The sequence below is a fragment of the Trichomycterus rosablanca genome, chromosome 6, assembly GCF_030014385.1.
Source record: "Trichomycterus rosablanca isolate fTriRos1 chromosome 6, fTriRos1.hap1, whole genome shotgun sequence".
NCBI classification, from domain to species: Eukaryota; Metazoa; Chordata; class Actinopteri; order Siluriformes; family Trichomycteridae; genus Trichomycterus; species Trichomycterus rosablanca.
This window is the reverse complement of record NC_085993.1, coordinates 47,754,381-47,774,224: the sequence shown is the minus strand read 5'-3', so window position 1 is coordinate 47,774,224 and position 19,844 is coordinate 47,754,381. Positions and strand designations below refer to the sequence as shown.

The following is a 19,844-nucleotide window of genomic DNA, read 5'->3' as shown; positions in this document are numbered from 1 at the left end:
TGTATAGCTCAAGGCTGGAAACCAATAATAAATGTGTTTGACTGTTTGACATTCAAGTCCTCAGATGACATTGCATAATTAACTGTCCAGCTACTGTAATCATTATAGCCACTTGGGGTTGGAAGTACTTTGAAAAACAATTGTCGCAGCATCAAGAAATGCAACCTGAAACTTTATTGCGCTCGTAAAAAGCCTATATGCAAAAGTGCCAAGTGAATGTTCTTAAAAGACAATAGAAACGTGTGCTGTGGTCAGATGTGTGAAGGAACCATTCATGCAAGACATGTACTGGCATCAAGGCAACGTCTTTCCATGGAAAATCCTTGGTAGTTTCTGAAAGACAATGGCAAACCTCATTAATGCTACGGCAGCATGGTTGCACAGAGTGTGTGTGCTTGACTAGCCGCCTGCAATCCAGATGTGTCTCCTACTGCACCATGCAAAGGAGAATCAGACAATGACGACCACAGACTGTTAAGCAACTGAACAACTCTCAACAAACAAGAATTGGCCACATTTCTCCAGCAATAGTGCAAGAATTAGTATCTTTATTTCCCTAATGAATAAAAAGAGTAATTAATAGGATGAGTGTTAACAGTGGTAATTGTTTTGTGTGTGTTGCAGGCATCAAATTTGAATGATTATATAATGTTTGTTCTAACATACACTAATGCTGTGGTCTGATGAGTCCAACTTTTAAATTGTTATAAACAATAATAAACGTAAAAAATAATAAATGTCATGTTTTCTTGGCCAAAGAGCAACAGGACCTCGCTGATTGCTATCAAAGTTTAAAATCCAGCATGGTCCAGTGTTCCTTAGATTGAAAAGATGGCCAGCGATGGAAGACTTATCTTCAGCCAACAGCCTTAGTGTGGGAAACATTAATCTCCTACCCTGTAGACCTCACTAATCTCCCATCTTTGGCTAGAATTTAAGAAAGCAGAGAATAATACAAAGGACTCGGTCGTCAGTGAAATGTTCTAAATCAAAAACTGATTGCTTTTGTGATACTTTTAAAAAACAGTATGTTCTATTTGACTCCAGTTTCATTGTTACGTCTGAAACAAGTGGTCCATTTTTTTGGAAAGCATTCTTCTTGATGCTGGACAGCCTTCTTTACACAGTACACGCAGCATTAGAGAGAAGTTAGCCACATGTGGCTTTACCCTCGATTTAACCTGTCCAACCTGAAGACATTCTGTACATGCCTTTTATAGAAATTAAGCATGCACTCACAGCACTTGTTTTGCAAACAGCATACGTTTTCAATTACGCCGCCTGTAACCGGTAGGTCAGACATTCCTTCTCATCAGATGTTACCCAGATTTCTCCTGAGAGCAGCTTATCTCAGATGGAGTGTAATTGGGTTCTTTGTTTACGTTGGGTTTTCAGGTCTGGTTGTCAGGTTATTTGAGTGCAAATATGACGCTCAGGTTCAATTATTTTTTTAGGATTTTAACGTCATGTTTTACACATTTTGGTTACATTCATGACAGGAACGGTAGTTACTGGTTACACAAGAATCATCAGTTCAGGTTTTTAATATCAAACACACTCATGGACAATTTAGTATCTCCAGTTCACCTCACTGCATGTCTTTGGACTGCAGGAGGAAACCAGAGCTCCTGGAAACTCACACAGACACGAGGAGAACATGCAAACTCTGCACAGAAAGTGCTACCCACCGTGCCACCAGCGGTAATACAATTTGGATAAATTGTCAATTCATTGCAGGGCAACACACACTCACAGCTAGGGGCAATTTGAAGCAGCCAATCCATTTTTTGCATGTTTTGCAGACACTTGAGGTCTGGGGAGGCAGGAGTACCAGAAGAAAGTCCATGTGATTGAAAGTGTGGGTTAAAACTGAACAGGGTTAAGGGCCTTGCTCAAGGGCCCAACAGTGACTGCACAGCAGAGCCTGGATTTGAACCGACAATCATTCGACTGATAGCCCAGATCTCTACCTGCTAGGCTCCCACTGACACAGACTGTCCCACACTGTCCCATAATTAGGGTTTAAAGGATCCAGCTTGGTACGTAATAGTTGGTCTGCCACTGATGAATTATTTATCTTGCAATAAAGTTTTTAATCAACTGAATTGGGTAATATTTACAGGTTTAAGATAAAAGGAAGGCAGACACCACTCCAGCTTTTATTTGTCCTGTTGTAGTACTGTACAACCAAAATCTGTTATATACAAACAAGCAGCAATTTAACCCTTGTGTGGTGTTCATAGTTTTGTTACTCAGCCAATGTTTGCGGTTCTGGTGGACCCACCACATTATTGTGTTTTTAAATCAATACAGCCATAACTTATTTAACATACAGAATTTCAGAGGTTTACTTTAAGATGTTTACAAGCAATAAAGACAGCATATTTGGTTAACATGTACTATTAACCTATGTTGGATCATGTTTATAAATAACAGTGCCATCTGTTTGTTGTAATAAAATATAAAAAAGGAAAAATCACTATCAAAATATGGCTGAAAAAACATGTTTACTTTGAACAAATCAAAATGAAACAACCTTAAGAAATGTAAAACATTTGTCAGTGTAAGAAACACCAGCCTGAACAGATACAGTATCTATATCAGTCTACACATCAGTCCCATTAAACACAGTCTATTCATATAGCCAACACATGAGGGTCAGCTTTACTGTGTGTGTGTGTGTGTGTGTGTGTGACATACATTCATTTGATGCATTTTGTCTCTCTGAATGTCTGTCTCTGCCTGTCTGTCTGTTTTTATCTATCTGTCTGTCTCTGCCTGTTTGTTTCTCTCTCTGTCTGTCTGTCTTTCTCTCTTTCTGTATCTCTGTCTGTTTCTGTCTGTCTGTCTTTCTGTCTGTCTCTCTGTCTGTCTGGCACTCTGTCTGTCTCTCTTTCATTCACACAGAGACACACACACACTCACAGCAGGACATGTTGTAGTAGGACAGAGTAAAGGGACACACTTTTATACCTGCGGGTCCAGTGGACCCAAACACCACATGTGTAATATAAATGTGTAAGGGGGTGTACAGTGTAAACTCATTAAAAACGTGTTATTTTATATGTTCTTCACACAAAATGAGCCAAAGGCAAAGAGTCTGAGGTTAAGTTAATAATAAATAGCATCATTTTTCTTTTGGTAAACATTGAAAACGGGTCCCACAGACCCAAACACCACACAAGGGTTAAGCAACATAAGGTGTAAACACAGGGTCCAAACATTGAGTTCCAGTGAAATTTTTTGAACTTTCCAACTTTCTGTTTCAGGAACAGAAGCTATGAAGCAGTAAAGCACTTAGCTAAGGCATTGTTTTTAGAAGGACTGGTGTCCGAACCATCTCACATGCACCATGCCTTGGTGAACACTGCATACCGTATCGTATCGAGGTGATAGAAAGATGATGCCATAGCTGAAGAGAAAAGGCAATTAAGGCCACAAATGTGACCATGTTCTCACCAGTCCACGGGAGACTCGGGCTCCAAAGCTCCGAGGACTGGGGTCACTGGATAACACAGTTTTCCTCATTCGCAGGGGACCAGTGATGCGTCTTTTCCCACGCTTAGAGAGCAAGGCACAGTAGAGTCTGTCCCTTGGACCTTGACTCAATGAATCTACTGATCCCCCTGTCCTCTTGTTTGTACATGAGCCCCAAAGGGAGCTGTGCAGGTCGGTACAGCAATACGACACATCATATACACAGTGTCATTGCAAATATGCAACACGGGGGACACTAGATGTCTCAGAGCGTAGTCTAATAAATACGTGTGACAATATTTAAGGTCAGCCAGACTTTATCGAGGGAGTGTTGCTTTCTCTCAGACAGTTTGTACTTATCGGAGTGTATTCTGCTCACAGGAAGTCATCTGAGGTGAAGTTAACCAACAACCCCTGTTTGACTCTTAAGAATGCACTGTACATATTCATGTATATTTTAGTCTTTGTGGCTTTTGGTTTTGAAAATAAAAATTCTGAACGAGTTTAAAGGTTCTCATCATTTATTTCTGGTTGAATTTATACTGCAGAGCACTGAAAGTCTTAACCTTATAAACTTTGCAGACATATCATAAATCTGCAATAAATCATATAGCTGCATTACATAATAAGTCAAGTCCTCATGTTTGTCTCCCAGTTGGTGCTGAACAGTAAATTGGGTCCTGGGGGCCTTAGTTTCTTAGAACATTACCTCCGGCTGCCGTCTGGGAGAAGTTCTGAAGGTTTTCCTTCTGTCTGTCCCAAAGTGTGTTTGCTTTGGGTACTTCACAAAATATGGAGAAGGTGGATTGGCTGTTTTACATTGCCCCTAAGTATAAATGAGTGAATGTCTGTTTTAAGTATTTTACTTAGGTGTATACAGTGCTGTGAAAAAGTATTTGCCCCCCAGTTAACACAGCATCTCAATGGGATTCAATATTTTTCTTTTGAGCCATTCAGTGGTTGACTTGCTTGTGTGGTTCAGATCATTGTACTGCTGCAGAACCCAACTGCACTTGAGCTTTAGGTCACAAACTAATAGACATACATTCTCTTTTAAGATTTTCTGATAAGAGAGCAGAGTTCATGCTTTTATTAATTATGACAAGACATCCAGATCGTGCAGAAGCAAAACAGCCCCAGACTGTCACACTACCACCACTGGCTTTGACTTATATGTTTTTATGATAGAATGTCATGTAAGCTTTACGTCAAATGCAACAGGACCAATGTCTTTCATTCAACTTTTAACTTATCAGTCCATTCAATATTAACCCTTAGGTCTTGAGGTCATCTAGATGTTTTTTTTTTGGCAAATATGAGATGATCCTTTGTGTTCTTTTTGGTCAGCAGTGGTTTGAACCTTGCAGCTCTGCCATGGATGTCATTTTTGCCTAGTGTCTCATTAGGGAATCATGCAAATTACCTTAACTGAGGCAGTTAAGGCCTGGCCACTGAGAGGATTCACCACTTCTCCAAGTTTTTTTTTTTTTTTTTCTATTTGTGAATAATGGCTCTCACTGTGGTTTGATTCACATTACCAGACAGGTTCTATTTACGTGCTGTTTAGATTCAATACATCTGGCAGTAACCATGCCTTGATGTGGCTAGTAAAATTAAATCCAACTGTTAGTTAAACTGGTTACCTGGTTGATTTAGTAGCTAAGGGGGCAATAATGTTTCACATAGGGCAATATATTGCTGAGCAGCATTTTTCCTTTAATAAATATCTTTGTATACAGTGTCTTACACACAACACTTCATCTTACAGCTGCTGCATTCAGCACTCTTGTACAACTGTGAAATATTGTGTTGTGTGTTACTTTTGGTTGAGAATGCACTATTTCGATGAACTAAAAATTATTTGAAATAATTTTTTATTTATTTACTTTAAATATACAATTTCAATATACTAAATACACCAAAATTTTATCTCTCTTGGGGTTTTGATTGTACACTTTCAAATAGGAAAAACAGGGAGCTATCTGGAGCCGAATCCCAGCGACCCTTGATTTATGTCTGTTACTTTGCTGTCCTCTTGTGTCAGATATTGTAATCACAAGAGCAGTTAAAAAGATTAAAGATGAACGATTCACCATAAACACGAGAGAATAGAACAGAATCAGTCTACTGGGTGGGGCATTTTGAGCATATCTGAATATTGTGGGACAGTGTAGCCTAGCGGTTAAGGTACTGGACTAGTAATCAGAATGTCGCTGGTTCAAGTCCAACCACTGCCAGGTTGCTGCTGTTGGGCCCTTGAGCAAGGCCCTTAACCCTCAATTGCTTAGACTGTATACTGCAACTGTAATGTAAGTCACTTTGAATAAAAAGCATCTGCTAAATGGTGTCAATGTAAATCTGCAAGTGAATTAATCTTCTCCTGATGAGATCACATGTTTGAGGATTGGATTTTTGTGCCAACGCTGCACTATACGAAATCCATAAAACCTTTAGTTCAGTAATGAACATTCTCTTTAGACACCATTATATTGTCTTTAATGAGCAAAGCCTGTTCAATCCTTTACAAAGCTCTTAACCAAAATAAAAAATAAAGAGCTTTTTAAAGAACTTTTTATTGGGTCTCACCTGCCAGTCTGAACAATCTGATTCAGTTGAATTCTTTAATTCATTGTGTCTTACCAGAAGTTTGTTTATTGTTTATTATTTATTAGAGTTTTAACGGCATGTTTTACACTTTGGTTACATTCATGACAGGAACGGTAGTTACTCATTACACAAGATTCATCAGTTCACACAAGGTTATATCAAACACAGTCGTGGAGAATCTAGTGTCTCCAATTCACCTCACTTTCATGTCTTTGGACTGAGTAAACCGGAGCACCCGAATGAAACCCATGCTGATACAGGGAGAACATGCAAACTCCACACAGAAAGGACCTGTACGGCCCCACCTGGAAATCAAACCAATGCAAAACAATGGTTGATGTTGCCTAATTAGTACACATGGTTTTCGTATACAGACATCCCAGTTACATGCTTAAAAGTTAACAGAAGATTTAAAATGAAATAAAAAAATTAAATAAAAAGCCTCTGCAATTTTCACTCATGTTCAAGCTTCCTGCCTAAATAAAACTGGTGTCCAAAAAACTAAATAAATAATTAAATAAATACAAATAGTTATTTAGAGAGTAATGTGTCAGGGCAGGGAGCACCAGTACTTCATACATTCAGTACACCTAATACTTACTTTAAAAACAATTATATAAATAAATAAAAAACTACATGAACACAAAATCTAAATCCTGTCTGAACAATATTACCAACAGGTCTGGGCTTGACCAAGATAGATAAATTAAAATTTTCTGTAGTGCAAATACAATATAATCTAATTTCTTTAATTGTTTCTTTTTTATTTTTCTAGTTGGGTCACAAATCTAGAAGTAGATAATAACTTTTCTATAATATTTTTTTTTTTAAAAAGCAAGTCACTGTTTAACTATCTCTCATTTCCAACATGCACCAAACACTACAAATACATCAGCTTTAACAACCACAAAGAGGAAAACCAAGCCTTTAAATTACTCTAGCAATCCAACCACCATAAACATGCACTAAGTGAAGAGCAAATCTTCACCAAACACCACTCACATTCACTGACTTTATTTATACTTACAGCTGATTAGGTTCAAATTGCTCACAGGAGCTTGTAAAGAATGCTAATTATGGTGAGTGGTTTTTGTAACAGTGCCCTCTGGTGGTAAGACATGTTGGTTCATTTTTGTGCAAAGTCTTACTTTTAAAACTTAAATTAAAAGTGAAACTGTATGGCCAAAAGTATGTGGACACCTGATCATAATCTTGCTGACTAATTTATTACAAAGGTACCACTGCAGTTGCAATAGACTTCCACGGGATTTTTGGATTGTTTGTAAAACTGTTATGGTCATTTATTTAGGGCATTTCAAGATCACACACTGGTGTCAGGTACTTTTAAATAGTGCAACCTAGCTGTAGTTGATTATATGTAATAATCACTAACAAAGAATTAGAAAGTTATAACAGTGCAAAATGGTATTATAAACCTTAATATTCCTAATATTCAGTAATCTAAGTAGGTGTAATCCAGCAGATTTACCAAAAACCCCAATAATTCTAAATAAACTCTATGCTTATGTTGCTAGGCCCCACGATGGATTGGTGTCCTGTCTTGGGTGTGGTTTATCAAATAATAAATCACAGAGAAAGAAAATAATAAAGTAAACAAATTTTTATTCAAAAACAGGCAGATAAACATGAAATTGACTTGAACATAAACGTCCCCTTGTGTGGGTTTTACATTACAACTTAAACCACAGTGGGACTGGACTGGTCAGACTGTGGGTATTTCTTTTCCTTCTTTTAAAAAAAATACAGATAGTAATAAATAAATAAACATAAACAATGTCTAATTGTCCAAGTTAAGTCTGACATGCTGTTTTATTCAAATAATTACAATAATCTGTAAATGCTCCCAGTTCCAAACATGATATAGGAACACATTTATTTTACAGAATTTATATCAAAACAGATTTCTTAAGCCAAGGTTTAAACCATTTTGCATACCTTTTGACGATATATTATGTAGGCCAATCTGTTTAATTTTATATGAAACCCATAGGTCCCAAATATGATTTTGTAGACATTTTTTTAACACTGTCTTATTATCCATTAGTTTGCATCAGCAGTTTGGATTCAGAAATGGCAGGACATGTTTGCAGCCCACATCTCTAATACAAATAAAACAAATTCTACGGCACGATGAATAAATTTTTCTGTCCCTGAACATGAACAGGAAATGATTGATGTCATTTTGTAGATTGTAGGTCATGGTAATAAGGGGGCACCCTGTGCCTGAAGTAAACGGAGAAACTGTAATAAGTCATGATGCAACACCATATTTAGGTCAGTTACAAACTACTAGTTGTCAGTGAGTAATTTTATTGCCAGCTTATGTACTGAACTACAAACCTCATTTCCATAAAAAGTTGAGACGTTTCATGATGTTCAATAAAAAGAAGAATCTGAATATTTATATCTTTATATGGCAGTTGTAGCTTAGTTGAGGTACTGGACCAGTGATAGTTTGGCCATGTCGTGTCTGTACTTTTAAGGGCACTTCCTCAGAAATAAAAGAAGGTATATTAGACTGAAAAGATGACTTTACTGCGATGCTAGTGTTTTAAGCTTTAAGTGTGTATGATAGTGTCATAAAGCTATATAATTTACATTTACATTTTTGGCATTTAGCGTACGCTTTTATCCAAAGCAACTTACAATTATGAATAAACACTTAACAACAGGGTTAAGGGCCTTGCTCAGGGGCCCAACAGTGGCAACCTGGTGGTGGTGGGGCTTAAACCGGCAATCTTCCAAATACTAGCCCAGCATGATTAAGTGACAGCTGGACAACAGGCAAAGTTTGTGTGGTCAGTCATTTTGATTTTAATTAATATAAAAATAGTGCTAATGTAATGATCACCATGTGGGTTGGCAATGTTAAAGTCATTATCAAATCCCATTACACAAAAAGCTAACTATTAGTTTATTTATACGAAGCTATAACCTAAAGAGGTGCAGAGCTGTTAATACATTCAGGTCAAACACCACAACTATGCATGAAACTGTAACAAGCTTAAACTACTTTGCTTCCACAATGAAACCACCAGCGAATACAGGTCCTTCTCAAAAAATTAGCATATTGTGATAAAGTTCATTATTTTCCATAATGTAATGATAAAAATTAAACTTTCATATATTTTAGATTCATTGCACACCAACTGAAATATTTCAGGTCTGTTATTGTTTTAATACTGATGATTTTGGCATACAGCTCATGAAAACCCAAAAAAATCTCAAAAAATTAGCATATTTCATCCGACCAATAAAAGAAAAGTGTTTTTAATACAAAAAAAGTCAACCTTCAAATAATTATGTTCAGTTATGCACTCAATACTTGGTCGGGAATCCTTTTGCAGAAATGACTGCTTCAATGCGGCGTGGCATGGAGGCAATCAGCCTGTGGCACTGCTGAGGTGTTATGGAGGCCCAGGATGCTTCGATAGCGGCCTTAAGCTCATCCAGAGTGTTGGGTCTTGTGTCTCTCAACTTTCTCTTCACAATATCCCACAGATTCTCTATGGGGTTCAGGTCAGGAGAGTTGGCAGGCCAATTGAGCACAGTAATACCATGGTCAGTAAACCATTCACCAGTGGTTTTGGCACTGTGAGCAGGTGCCAGGTCGTGCTGAAAAATGAAATCTTCATCTCCATAAAGCTTTTCAGCAGATGGAAGCATGAAGTGCTCCAAAATCTGCATTGACCCTGCCCTTGATAAAACACAGTGGACCAACACCAGCAGCTGACATGGCACCCCAGACCATCACTGACTGTGGGTACTTGACACTGGACTTCAGGCATTTTGGCATTTCCTTCTCCCCAGTCTTCCTCCAGACTCTGGCACCTTGATTTCCGAAAACAGTACTTTGGACCACTGAGCAACAGTCCAGTGCTGCTTCTCTGTAGCCCAGGTCAGGCGCTTCTGCCGCTGTTTCTGGTTCAAAAGTGGCTTGACCTGGGGAATGCGGCACCTGTAGCCCATTTCCTGCACACGCCTGTGCACGGTGGCTCTGGATGTTTCTACTCCAGACTCAGTCCACTGCTTCCGCAGGTCCCCCAAGGTCTGGAATCGGCCCTTCTCCACAATCTTCCTCAGGGTCCGGTCACCTCTTCTCGTTGTGCAGCGTTTTCTGCCACACTTTTTCCTTCCCACAGACTTCCCACTGAGGTGCCTTGATACAGCACTCTGGGAACAGCCTATTCGTTCAGAAATTTCTTTCTGTGTCTTACCCTCTTGCTTGAGGGTGTCAATGATGGCCTTCTGGACAGCAGTCAGGTCGGCAGTCTTACCCATGATTGCAGTTTTGAGTAATGAACCAGGCTGGGAGTTTTTAAAAGCCTCATGAATCTTTTGCAGGTGTTTAGAGTTAATTCGTTGATTCAGATGATTAGGTTAATAGCTCGTTTAGAGAACCTTTTCATGATATGCTAATTTTTTGAGATAGGAATTTTGGGTTTTCATGAGCTGTATGCCAAAATCATCAGTATTAAAACAATAAAAGACCTGAAATATTTCAGTTGGTGTGCAATGAATCTAAAATATATGAAAGTTTAATTTTTATCATTACATTATGGAAAATAATGAACTTTATCACAATATGCTAATTTTTTGAGAAGGACCTGTATATCTTTAAAAAGAGAACAGGCTCCATACCCATGGTATATAATAAATAGACCACTTATATATAAATAAAATCACATTACATTTGTTACCACTGGGAGGCAGTGTTGATCTGCTGATAACAAAATACATTTTTTTTTTTGCACCCTTTAAACAATAATCGCTGTGACAACTGACCTTTCTGCAGAGTAAAGCCACTATTTTGAGCTTGTTATATAATGAGCTGGAGCTATTCTGTAAATAGGTATTTTTATCATAATTATTTTTAGAATCGTTTAAATTACAAATTAAATTTAAGTGCATTTGAGACACTCTAACACTGGTGAGATAACTCTAAGATGTACAGTACAAGTGTGTCCTTCTCAAAGGTAATTTATTTGCAAACGATTCTAAAAATAATTATGATAAAATTACAAGAACATTTACAGACTGGGCTGATGCACATCAAGGTTAAGGAATATACGTTCAGACTGTGATGGTATGAAATATATACTTCAGCCATTGTACGGCACTCCTGAGACTGAGAGGGTTAAAGGCCTTGCTCAATCCTTCGATTGATAACCCAAAGCTCTACCCAGTAGACTACCACATCCCCCATCAATTTTATATAATTTTGTGTGTGCTAAAGCTGAAGTCTATTTACTAATGCAGCTGGACAATGAAGTAAAATGCATTTTTATAAAGTGACCTTGTTATGATATGAAGCAAAAACGTTATGCCCCCAAATCCAGCAGTGTATCTGTTATAATGCAGTTCTGCAAAGGATTCAGTTTTGAGAATATATGAAAGACTAATATTACTGTAAAACCAATGTGTGTGTGTGTATATATATATATTTTTTTTTTTTCACCGAGGGCCACATCAGCATTATGGTGGCCCTCAAAGGGCCGATTGTAACGTATCCTGCTGTGATTGCAGTCACATTGCTGTTTTTCTTGGAGGCTGAATTCTGCATTTATATTGTTCTACTTTACCACAGACACGGCCTCATAACACAAGAGACGCACCGGTTTTTCTTCCTGAAGCACAAACTTGTTTTCACTTTCATAAAATTTCCTCCTTATGCTTAATTTTCTTAATTATCTTCTTGTACATTTTAGGATCATGTGTAAATATGTGTAACATCATCTACTGGCAGGCTGTGTCACTTTGCAGGTCACAAAATCAGCATGCATTTTGAAAGATGCAGTTTATTTAGGATTTTACAGTGTATTTTTAAGACAATCATTCTGTCCTCACTAATAGTTTATCCCCCTTTCTCAGCTAGACAGACAGACAGACAGACAGACAGACAGCTCCCTTCAGAATACAGTCGGTTTATTTGCTCCCCAGCTGTGTGCATCAAAATGAAGTAAAAATACAAACAATAAAAACAATAAAGAACCTAATACAGTAAAAGCACACAGCTGTAGTCAAGTGTTACATCTGGTACAATATGAGATTTAACCAAACGTAAAATAACGAGTTAAAATTGTGTGTAAAGATACTAATTGCTATAGTAACGTAACAACAGTATTTAATTACGGTAAATTTGTAACTAAAACGCTGTGATATACTCACTAAACATTTACTAACAACTGAGGATATAAACGCCACTACTTACAGACGATGCTTGGGTATTATATTGCAATATAATTATTTATATTTATTATTAATGTTTACATTACTGACTACGCTACCCCGCGTTCTTTTGCCGTAAAAGTCACATGGCTTCTTAGCAAAGGTTAAAGTTAGTTGCCATGACTACGATGTCACGGTTGTCTCTTAAAGGCGAAGGAGTCCCGTTAAATTATAAGCGCGTCTCTGTAACGACTCGAACCATCACAACAATCATACAGTCGTTTAAGCTGGAGCGTGTCAAACTACACCATTTTTACTACAAATTTATATATGGAATATTGGAATAATATTGGAATATTTATGTATTGAATATTTATTTGCTTATAAACAACTGTAATTTGCATTACTTACAGGGATACATAAATAAAAGTTTAATGTCAGTAAATACACTTAAAGTTGCACTGTGTTAACGATTCATTTTAGCATTTAGCAGGTTCGCTAACTGCTAGGTTTAAATAAAAATTTTACTTTTGTCTTTGGTAACAAATTGTTCAAATCACTATATAATATTTTAAAATATATTATAATATATAATATAAATATATTAGCATGCTTATAAAAACTGTGTTTTTAAGTTTAATCGGATTTTATTGGTTTAGTTTAGAGAAGATGAAAATGTTAGGTATGCTAGGCTATGCATCAGCTACTTCTTAGTTACATAATGTGAACAACTGTTAGCTAATACATCCTAAATTCTTTTCATATTTAAACTAATTCTTGGAATTCGATTTCTCTGATAAAATCTGCACTCCAGAATATGTGAATATGTGTCTGTCTGTAGTCTAATCTGTTGGAAAATCTCGGTTGGGCCAGACACAGCTTAGAATGAAAGCACATATTAAAGAAATGTAGGTCTTCATGTTTTAATAGTGCCGAATGTTGAATATTAGCAGGATGTCTACTGTACCATCTGGTGCTGAGCTCTTAGCTGATGACATTGAAATATTCACTAATAGTGAGAATGAATTTGAAAAGGTTTAACATGTTATCTTTCTGTTGTGTCTGCTGTGGGCAGGATGAATGTTGTGATTATTTATTTGATTAAGTTATCATTTAAAAGCAGTTTGATTTGATTGTGGTTTACTTCGGTCTGAATGTGGTCTAATCCACAAGCAAAGCCCTGAAAATCACTGCTTCATGTCCTTTATCATGGTTTATTAGTGTAATTGTACTTAAATACATAACTTATTATTATTATTATTATTATTATTATTATTATCATTATTATTATTATTATTATCATCATCATTATTTTATTATCATTATTATTATTGTTTTTGTTATTATTGTTATTATTATTATTGTTATTATTATTATTATTATTATTTTGTTGTTGTGATTATTATTATGATTATTGTTATTATTTTTGTTGTTGTGATTATTATTATTATTATTATTATTATTATTGTTATTATTATTGTTATTATTATTTTTTTTTATATTATGCAGATGACAGTATCTTCCAAGCTTACTCCACTTTCCAAAATGCTTTATAGTACCACAGTACCATAAACAACCTACTGGAACACTGTACTATTGGTGATGACCAGTAGTATAAGTTACTTTGTCTGCTGTCAGTCTGTGGGATAGTCTTAGTATTTAGTGTAATTTCCCCGTTAATATGTATAATTAATCACTTATAATAACGTGTATCTCTCTTGTTTTAATTTTATATTCTCTAAACTGTAGGGTATATTTTACTATATTTTCCTTTAGTTTTCATGTTCTTAATTACTTATCTCTCTTATTTTAATTTCATATTTCTTAAATTGTAGGGTATATTTTACAATATTTTCTTTAAATTTTTCATGTTCTTAATTTTTATCTCTCTTGTTTGAATTTCATGTTCTTAATTGTAACTAAATGTTTGCAAGAAGTCTTTCTGAGGTTCTAGATCTCAGGAATGTTTTAATGCTTTAAATTTTTCCTTAAAGCACTTTGAATTGCCACTGTGTATGGAAGGTGCTATACAAATAAACTTGCCTTGCCTTACTAGCATTGTCCACTGGCAAGTATGTTAGCTTTTGTAGTTTTTTGCATTTTCCCCAATTTTTCTCTCAGTCTAGTCGTATCCAATTATCCGATTGCAATATTATTATTATCATTATAATTATTATTATTATTATTATTATTATTTGTTTTATATAGCAGCAAATGCAGTCATCCAACTCTGCACTCACTGCTTACCAAACATTAAGCCAATTTTGGTTTAAGGAAATAAATTTCACTTCATTTCATTTTCATCAGCTGCTTTATCCTGGTCAGGGTCCACCAGGTCTGGTTTTACCAGAAAACATTGGGCGTGAGGCAGGAATACTTTAAACAGGGTAAAGATCCATTGCAGGGCTTTTATCATTCACCCCTCAGACATGGCCAATGATGTCTTGCTTGGACGATAGCACCACTTTGATTGAGATCAGGATTTTAAGGAAAACATCTTGCTACATTTATTTTCTTATAGACATTCTCATTACTTCCACTACTCTTGATAAACTCTTAATTTAGGATTACCATACCTCACATCTACACCATAGTGGAACAGGTTAAATAGCTGGGTTTTATACCCTGAAAATATTGGTGTTGCCCAACTCACCTGCCATCACCTGTGATTACTGTCTGTGTAAAAGCTTGGTATGTTCTCCCTGTAGCCACATAACCTTTGTCCATATACCTGTGTTTCCTTTAATATGCCCCATGGGTACAATGGCCACTCTAATGGCCACTGGTAGTTGTGAGTCACCAGTCTATCACAGGGCAAACACATTCATACACACACTCTCTCTCACACACACACACACCCCCACACACACACACACACACACACACACACATCCCTAGAGGGACTTTAATATCTCTAATTAACCTGACTGCATGCTTTTGGACTGTGGCAGGAAACCAGAGCTCCTGGAGGAAACCCGCACAGACACGGGGAGAACATGCAAACTCCACACAGAAAGAACCCAGACTGCTCAACCTGTGAATCCAACCAGGACCTTCTTGCTGTGAGGCGACAGTGCTACCCACCAAGCCACCATGCCACCAAAAAAAATAATACTAATTGACTCCATGGTGACTGTATGTTCATACTGTATTCTGTGTTCTGCAACCATTTATCATGTCATCACATTTCAGCTTGTTGTAAAACATCGGGGGTGGCTCGGTGGCTCAGTGGGTAGCACTATTACCCCATAGCAAGAAGGTCCTGGGTTTGATTCCCAGGTGGACCAGTCCAGGTCTTTTCTGTGTGGAGTTTGCATGTTTGCTTCATGTCTGTGGCTGTGTGGGTTTCCTCCAGGAGCTCCGGTTTCCTCCCACAGTCCAAAAACATGCAAGTGAGGTGAATTGGAGATAGAGTATTTGACATTAAACTTGAACTGATGAATCTTATGTAACCAGTAACCTGTCCTTTCATGAATGTAACCAAAGTGTGTAAAACATGATGTTAAAATCCTAATAAATAATAAATAACAATAATTAAACAGTGGTCAGGGTAAAGTATTTGTTAGTCAGTAAATGTGATACCTTTTCTTATCCATTCCATGACAGTAGATCAGTTTTATGATTAATTTTATTCATTTATTGACAATATACAGTTTATCAAATTCTTGCACAATATATTATAAGAACATGCTATTTAAAACATAAATTAGTCCACTAATAATCTTCAAAAGACAAAGTATATATATACATAAAGAAATAAATAATAATTCCAAAAATTGACTTTTGCTTCCAAGAGCATAGTATTAAAATGTAAATAATATTACCAAATATTTATTAAAGTTTTATTATTATTTTTTTGCATATTAAAATTGTGGACAGTATCTGTGTGGGCATGTGGCTGTGCTACAATGTCCTTTCCATAATCTTTATTTTTATCCACATGCTTTCATGAAGTGGGTTGAAATAGGAACGTCTGCTCCCACTCTATTCAGCTACAGTTCGTGAGCTGCCATCTTCCTCTTCTTTCCCAAATTACAGGCCTGCGCTCCCATTTTAGGACCTGCATGGGTGCCAGCTGCCTCCCACACAAAATCCTGGGCTTGTCATCTATCAGAGACAGCTCTCTCAATACTTCATCTCCTTTTTCATGCCTTTCAGAGTGGGTTGTGTTCAAACCTTTTCGGTAGCAGCTTTAGCTTTCTTCTTGGCTAGCTGGCATACCAGGTCACGGAAAGCGCTGGAGCGAAGGAAGCGTGGGTAGCAGTCCTTCTCCATGAGGATGTAGATTCTGTATTGGGCTTGATCAAAGCAGGAGAAGGTAGGGCTTCTCATGTTGGCTTGGGTAATGTCCCGGGTCTCGTGGTCAATGTTGACCTGGTAGAGAATAAAGGGAATTTAATACAAACCTGAACATAAAACCTTAAATCGATCAGAACAGTAATGAGAAGCATTTGTCATTTAACATGACGCTCTAGGCTGATTGGGAAGGGCTGGCTTAAACAAACAAACAAACAAACAAAACATTTATTTAATATCAGGGTTGTGTGCAGGCCAGTGACTTTTATTCACACCAAACTAATGTGCTTACTGGCCTCCCCAAAACCATGTTATTTGCTTTGTATCATTGATATTATCCATCTGTATTTTTTGCAACCTTGTACACTTGTTAGCAATGGGTGTGGCAAAAAAACCCACCTAAACTCAATAATTATCAGTGCTGTCCAGATACTTTTGACCCTATAATGTATGTAGTAACTAGCTGTAATTGTACACTCTCACTGTCCAGTAAACTGTTGTACTATTGATTAGCTTTGTGATAAGATCAATAACAGCATCATGTCATCTGTGCCTATGTAGAATCCTATATAATAATAATGTAATAAGGGTGGCATGGTGGGTAGTGCTGTCACCTTACAGCAAGCACAGCCTAGGCCCTTTCTGTGTGGAGTTTGCATGTTCCCCTGCGTCCGCTTGGGTTTCCTCCGTGTGCTCCGGTTTCCTCCCACAAGTCCAAAGACACACAGTCAGGCCAATTTAGATTCATTCACTAAAACTGTGATGGTTGGTGACCTGTGTGGGTTGTTTCCTGCCTTTCGGCTAATGAATCTGACCCACCGTGAAACAGACCAAGATGATCTGACCAAAATGTTGGTAAAACAAACAATAAATGAATAATGAAAATTAAGTTTTAAAAGTATTAATATTCCCATTAATTGCCCTGACAAATATTAACACTTAAAACAGAATTTAAAAGCTTTTAAATTGTGTGAAAAAAGTGGGTATATAATTTGATGCAAACATTTGGTATACTTTAGATTTTTATACTATTAATATCCTAAAGTTGTTAGATTATTAGATGTTATATTATATTGTTTTATTTAATAACCTAGCATCAGTAAAACCTAACACACTGGATACCTTGTTATAATTTTAATTTGTTATTTATTTATTAATTATTATTATTACTATTTTATTTATTTATTATTATTTTATTTATTTATTTGTTTTTTATGATTATTATTATTCTTTTATTTATTTATTATTATCATTAACATTATTATCATTAACATTATTATTATTATTGAAATTCATTCATTGATTTATTGTCTGATTTACCACCTCTTCATCCTGGTAAGTGTTGCGGTGGGTCAAATTTGTCTAATTCATTTATAAAAGCATTATAGCATCTGTATTGTGTTTAATCTTCTTCTATTGCATACATTTAACAGCTGTATATGTTTGATCTTCAGAGTTTGAATACCACTGGTATAGAAGAATATACACTATTAAACATGAACACTCCTCACCTCTCTTTGAGCTTCACTTCCGATAAACTCGTTGTAAATCCTCTGAGCTTTGGCCTGGAGTTTGGCTGGGCACTTTGTATTTCTATAATCCTTGCAGGCCAGGTAGAATGCGATGTTCTCCTCGCTGTACTCCGATAGCAGAAAAGCTCTGAAAGCGTATAATCCATCTGCCGGAGAAAATAGGGATTAATTGTATAACACACTGCATTAGCTGAGAGCATCACACACTGATCAGACAGCCGTGTACATGCACATCTGTGCACTGCAACCCCATTATCATGATTAAAAAATTATTTTACACCTGTGTGCCCTCTATCTGCCCCATTCAGCCCTAATGACATTAGTAATACACAATGATTTTCATCTCGTGGGCATAATTAGCCCGCAGCTAAACATTTGCTCTGGTACATCTGTTCATTTAGGTCATGTGCATTTCTGCACACTGCACTTACATTTGCTGGATAACAGGTTTTCAAAGGACTCCTTCCACCTCAGGCATTCCTCCAAGGTCAGTCTGCGGAGAAAAAATAACGCATGATGTGCTGAATAAAGTCACCTCATGATTACAAGTGCTCATTGTCCTAACTTACGCAACATACACACTTAATAATAATGTGATACGCTGAATGGAAATGTACCTTGGTTTTCTTAACTTATAGGCGTACCACAGGAGCCTCCAATCATGCTTCTGTAGAAAGCTGCCCACACGTGCTTTTAAGCCTTTAGCCCTGCCAAGTGGAATAAAAAAATATCATTGTCATCCATCTTATATGCATACACACATATACACACATAAATACAAGCTTCCTAGTGGCATATACATGTAAAACATGACAGACATTTGATTTGTTAGAATGACGTCTGTACCTTTCAAGGCAGTTGTTAGGCAGTGCTGCTAGTCCTCTGCACATCGTGTGTCTATAAAATAAGAATATCCTGATAAATGTGATGAGTGCTGATCAGCAGTCTGGTGATGAGGAGGCAAGAGGGGAGTTTATATAACGCAGGAGGCACATCGTCGCCTCTTCTCTCGGCCAATCACAGTGCAGCTTTGAGTCTGCCTCTCAGTCTGACTTTGTGTGAGTGTGTGTGTGTGTGTGTGTGTGTGTGTGTGTGTTACAGGAAAGTCACAATCAAAATGTGAACATGGGGTGGGTGGGCAGAGGTACATTTTGCTTTATAGTCTTTATCAGTTGAATGATGCAGCCAATGATCAGAAAATGAATTATGTAGTATTTTAGAGCTGCAGGATGTTTTGTTCATGCTGTAATGCCAAAATTATTTAACCCCTGTGTAATATTGCTGATCTTAAAGCCTTAAAATGTCTGCATGGCATAAAGTTGGGTAACATTCACTTATTTATTCACTGTCTCTTTTACTACCATTTTATTACCATTTTATATCTGTACAGGGTCATGATGGGATTAATTCAGAGCAGGATGGATAGATAGATAAATAGGTTTAGTATGTATTGTAATAATAACATTATTAATAATAATAATAATAAAGATGTGTAAAATAAATAACTATTCAACTGAAAACTATAACTATTTAAAGACGCTGCTAATAACTATACATATACACCGATCAGCCATAACATTAAAACCACCTCCTTGTTTCTACACTCACTGTCCATTTTATCAGCTCCACTTACCATATAGAAGCACTTTGTAAATCTACAATTACTGACTGTAGTCCATCTGTTTCTCTACATACCTTTTTAACCTGCTTTCGCTCTGTTCTTCAATGGTCAGGACCCCCACA

The 19,844-nt window shown here is 36.7% G+C and overlaps 1 protein-coding gene across 1 annotated transcript; it reads right to left on the bottom strand.

Annotated features, from left to right (window-relative positions):
* Positions 1 to 16,101: 16,101 nt before the first annotated feature.
* On the bottom strand, positions 16,102 to 19,031 carry rgs16 (regulator of G protein signaling 16). The gene is made up of 5 exons (XM_062997069.1): positions 18,948 to 19,031; positions 18,719 to 18,808; positions 18,533 to 18,594; positions 18,081 to 18,247; positions 16,102 to 16,647 (listed from the first exon to the last, which is right to left on the bottom strand). The coding sequence occupies exons 1-5, from the start codon at positions 18,989 to 18,991 to the stop codon at positions 16,444 to 16,446; spliced, it is 567 nt and encodes a 188-aa protein (XP_062853139.1). The 5' UTR covers positions 18,992 to 19,031; the 3' UTR covers positions 16,102 to 16,443.
* Positions 19,032 to 19,844: the final 813 nt, after the last annotated feature.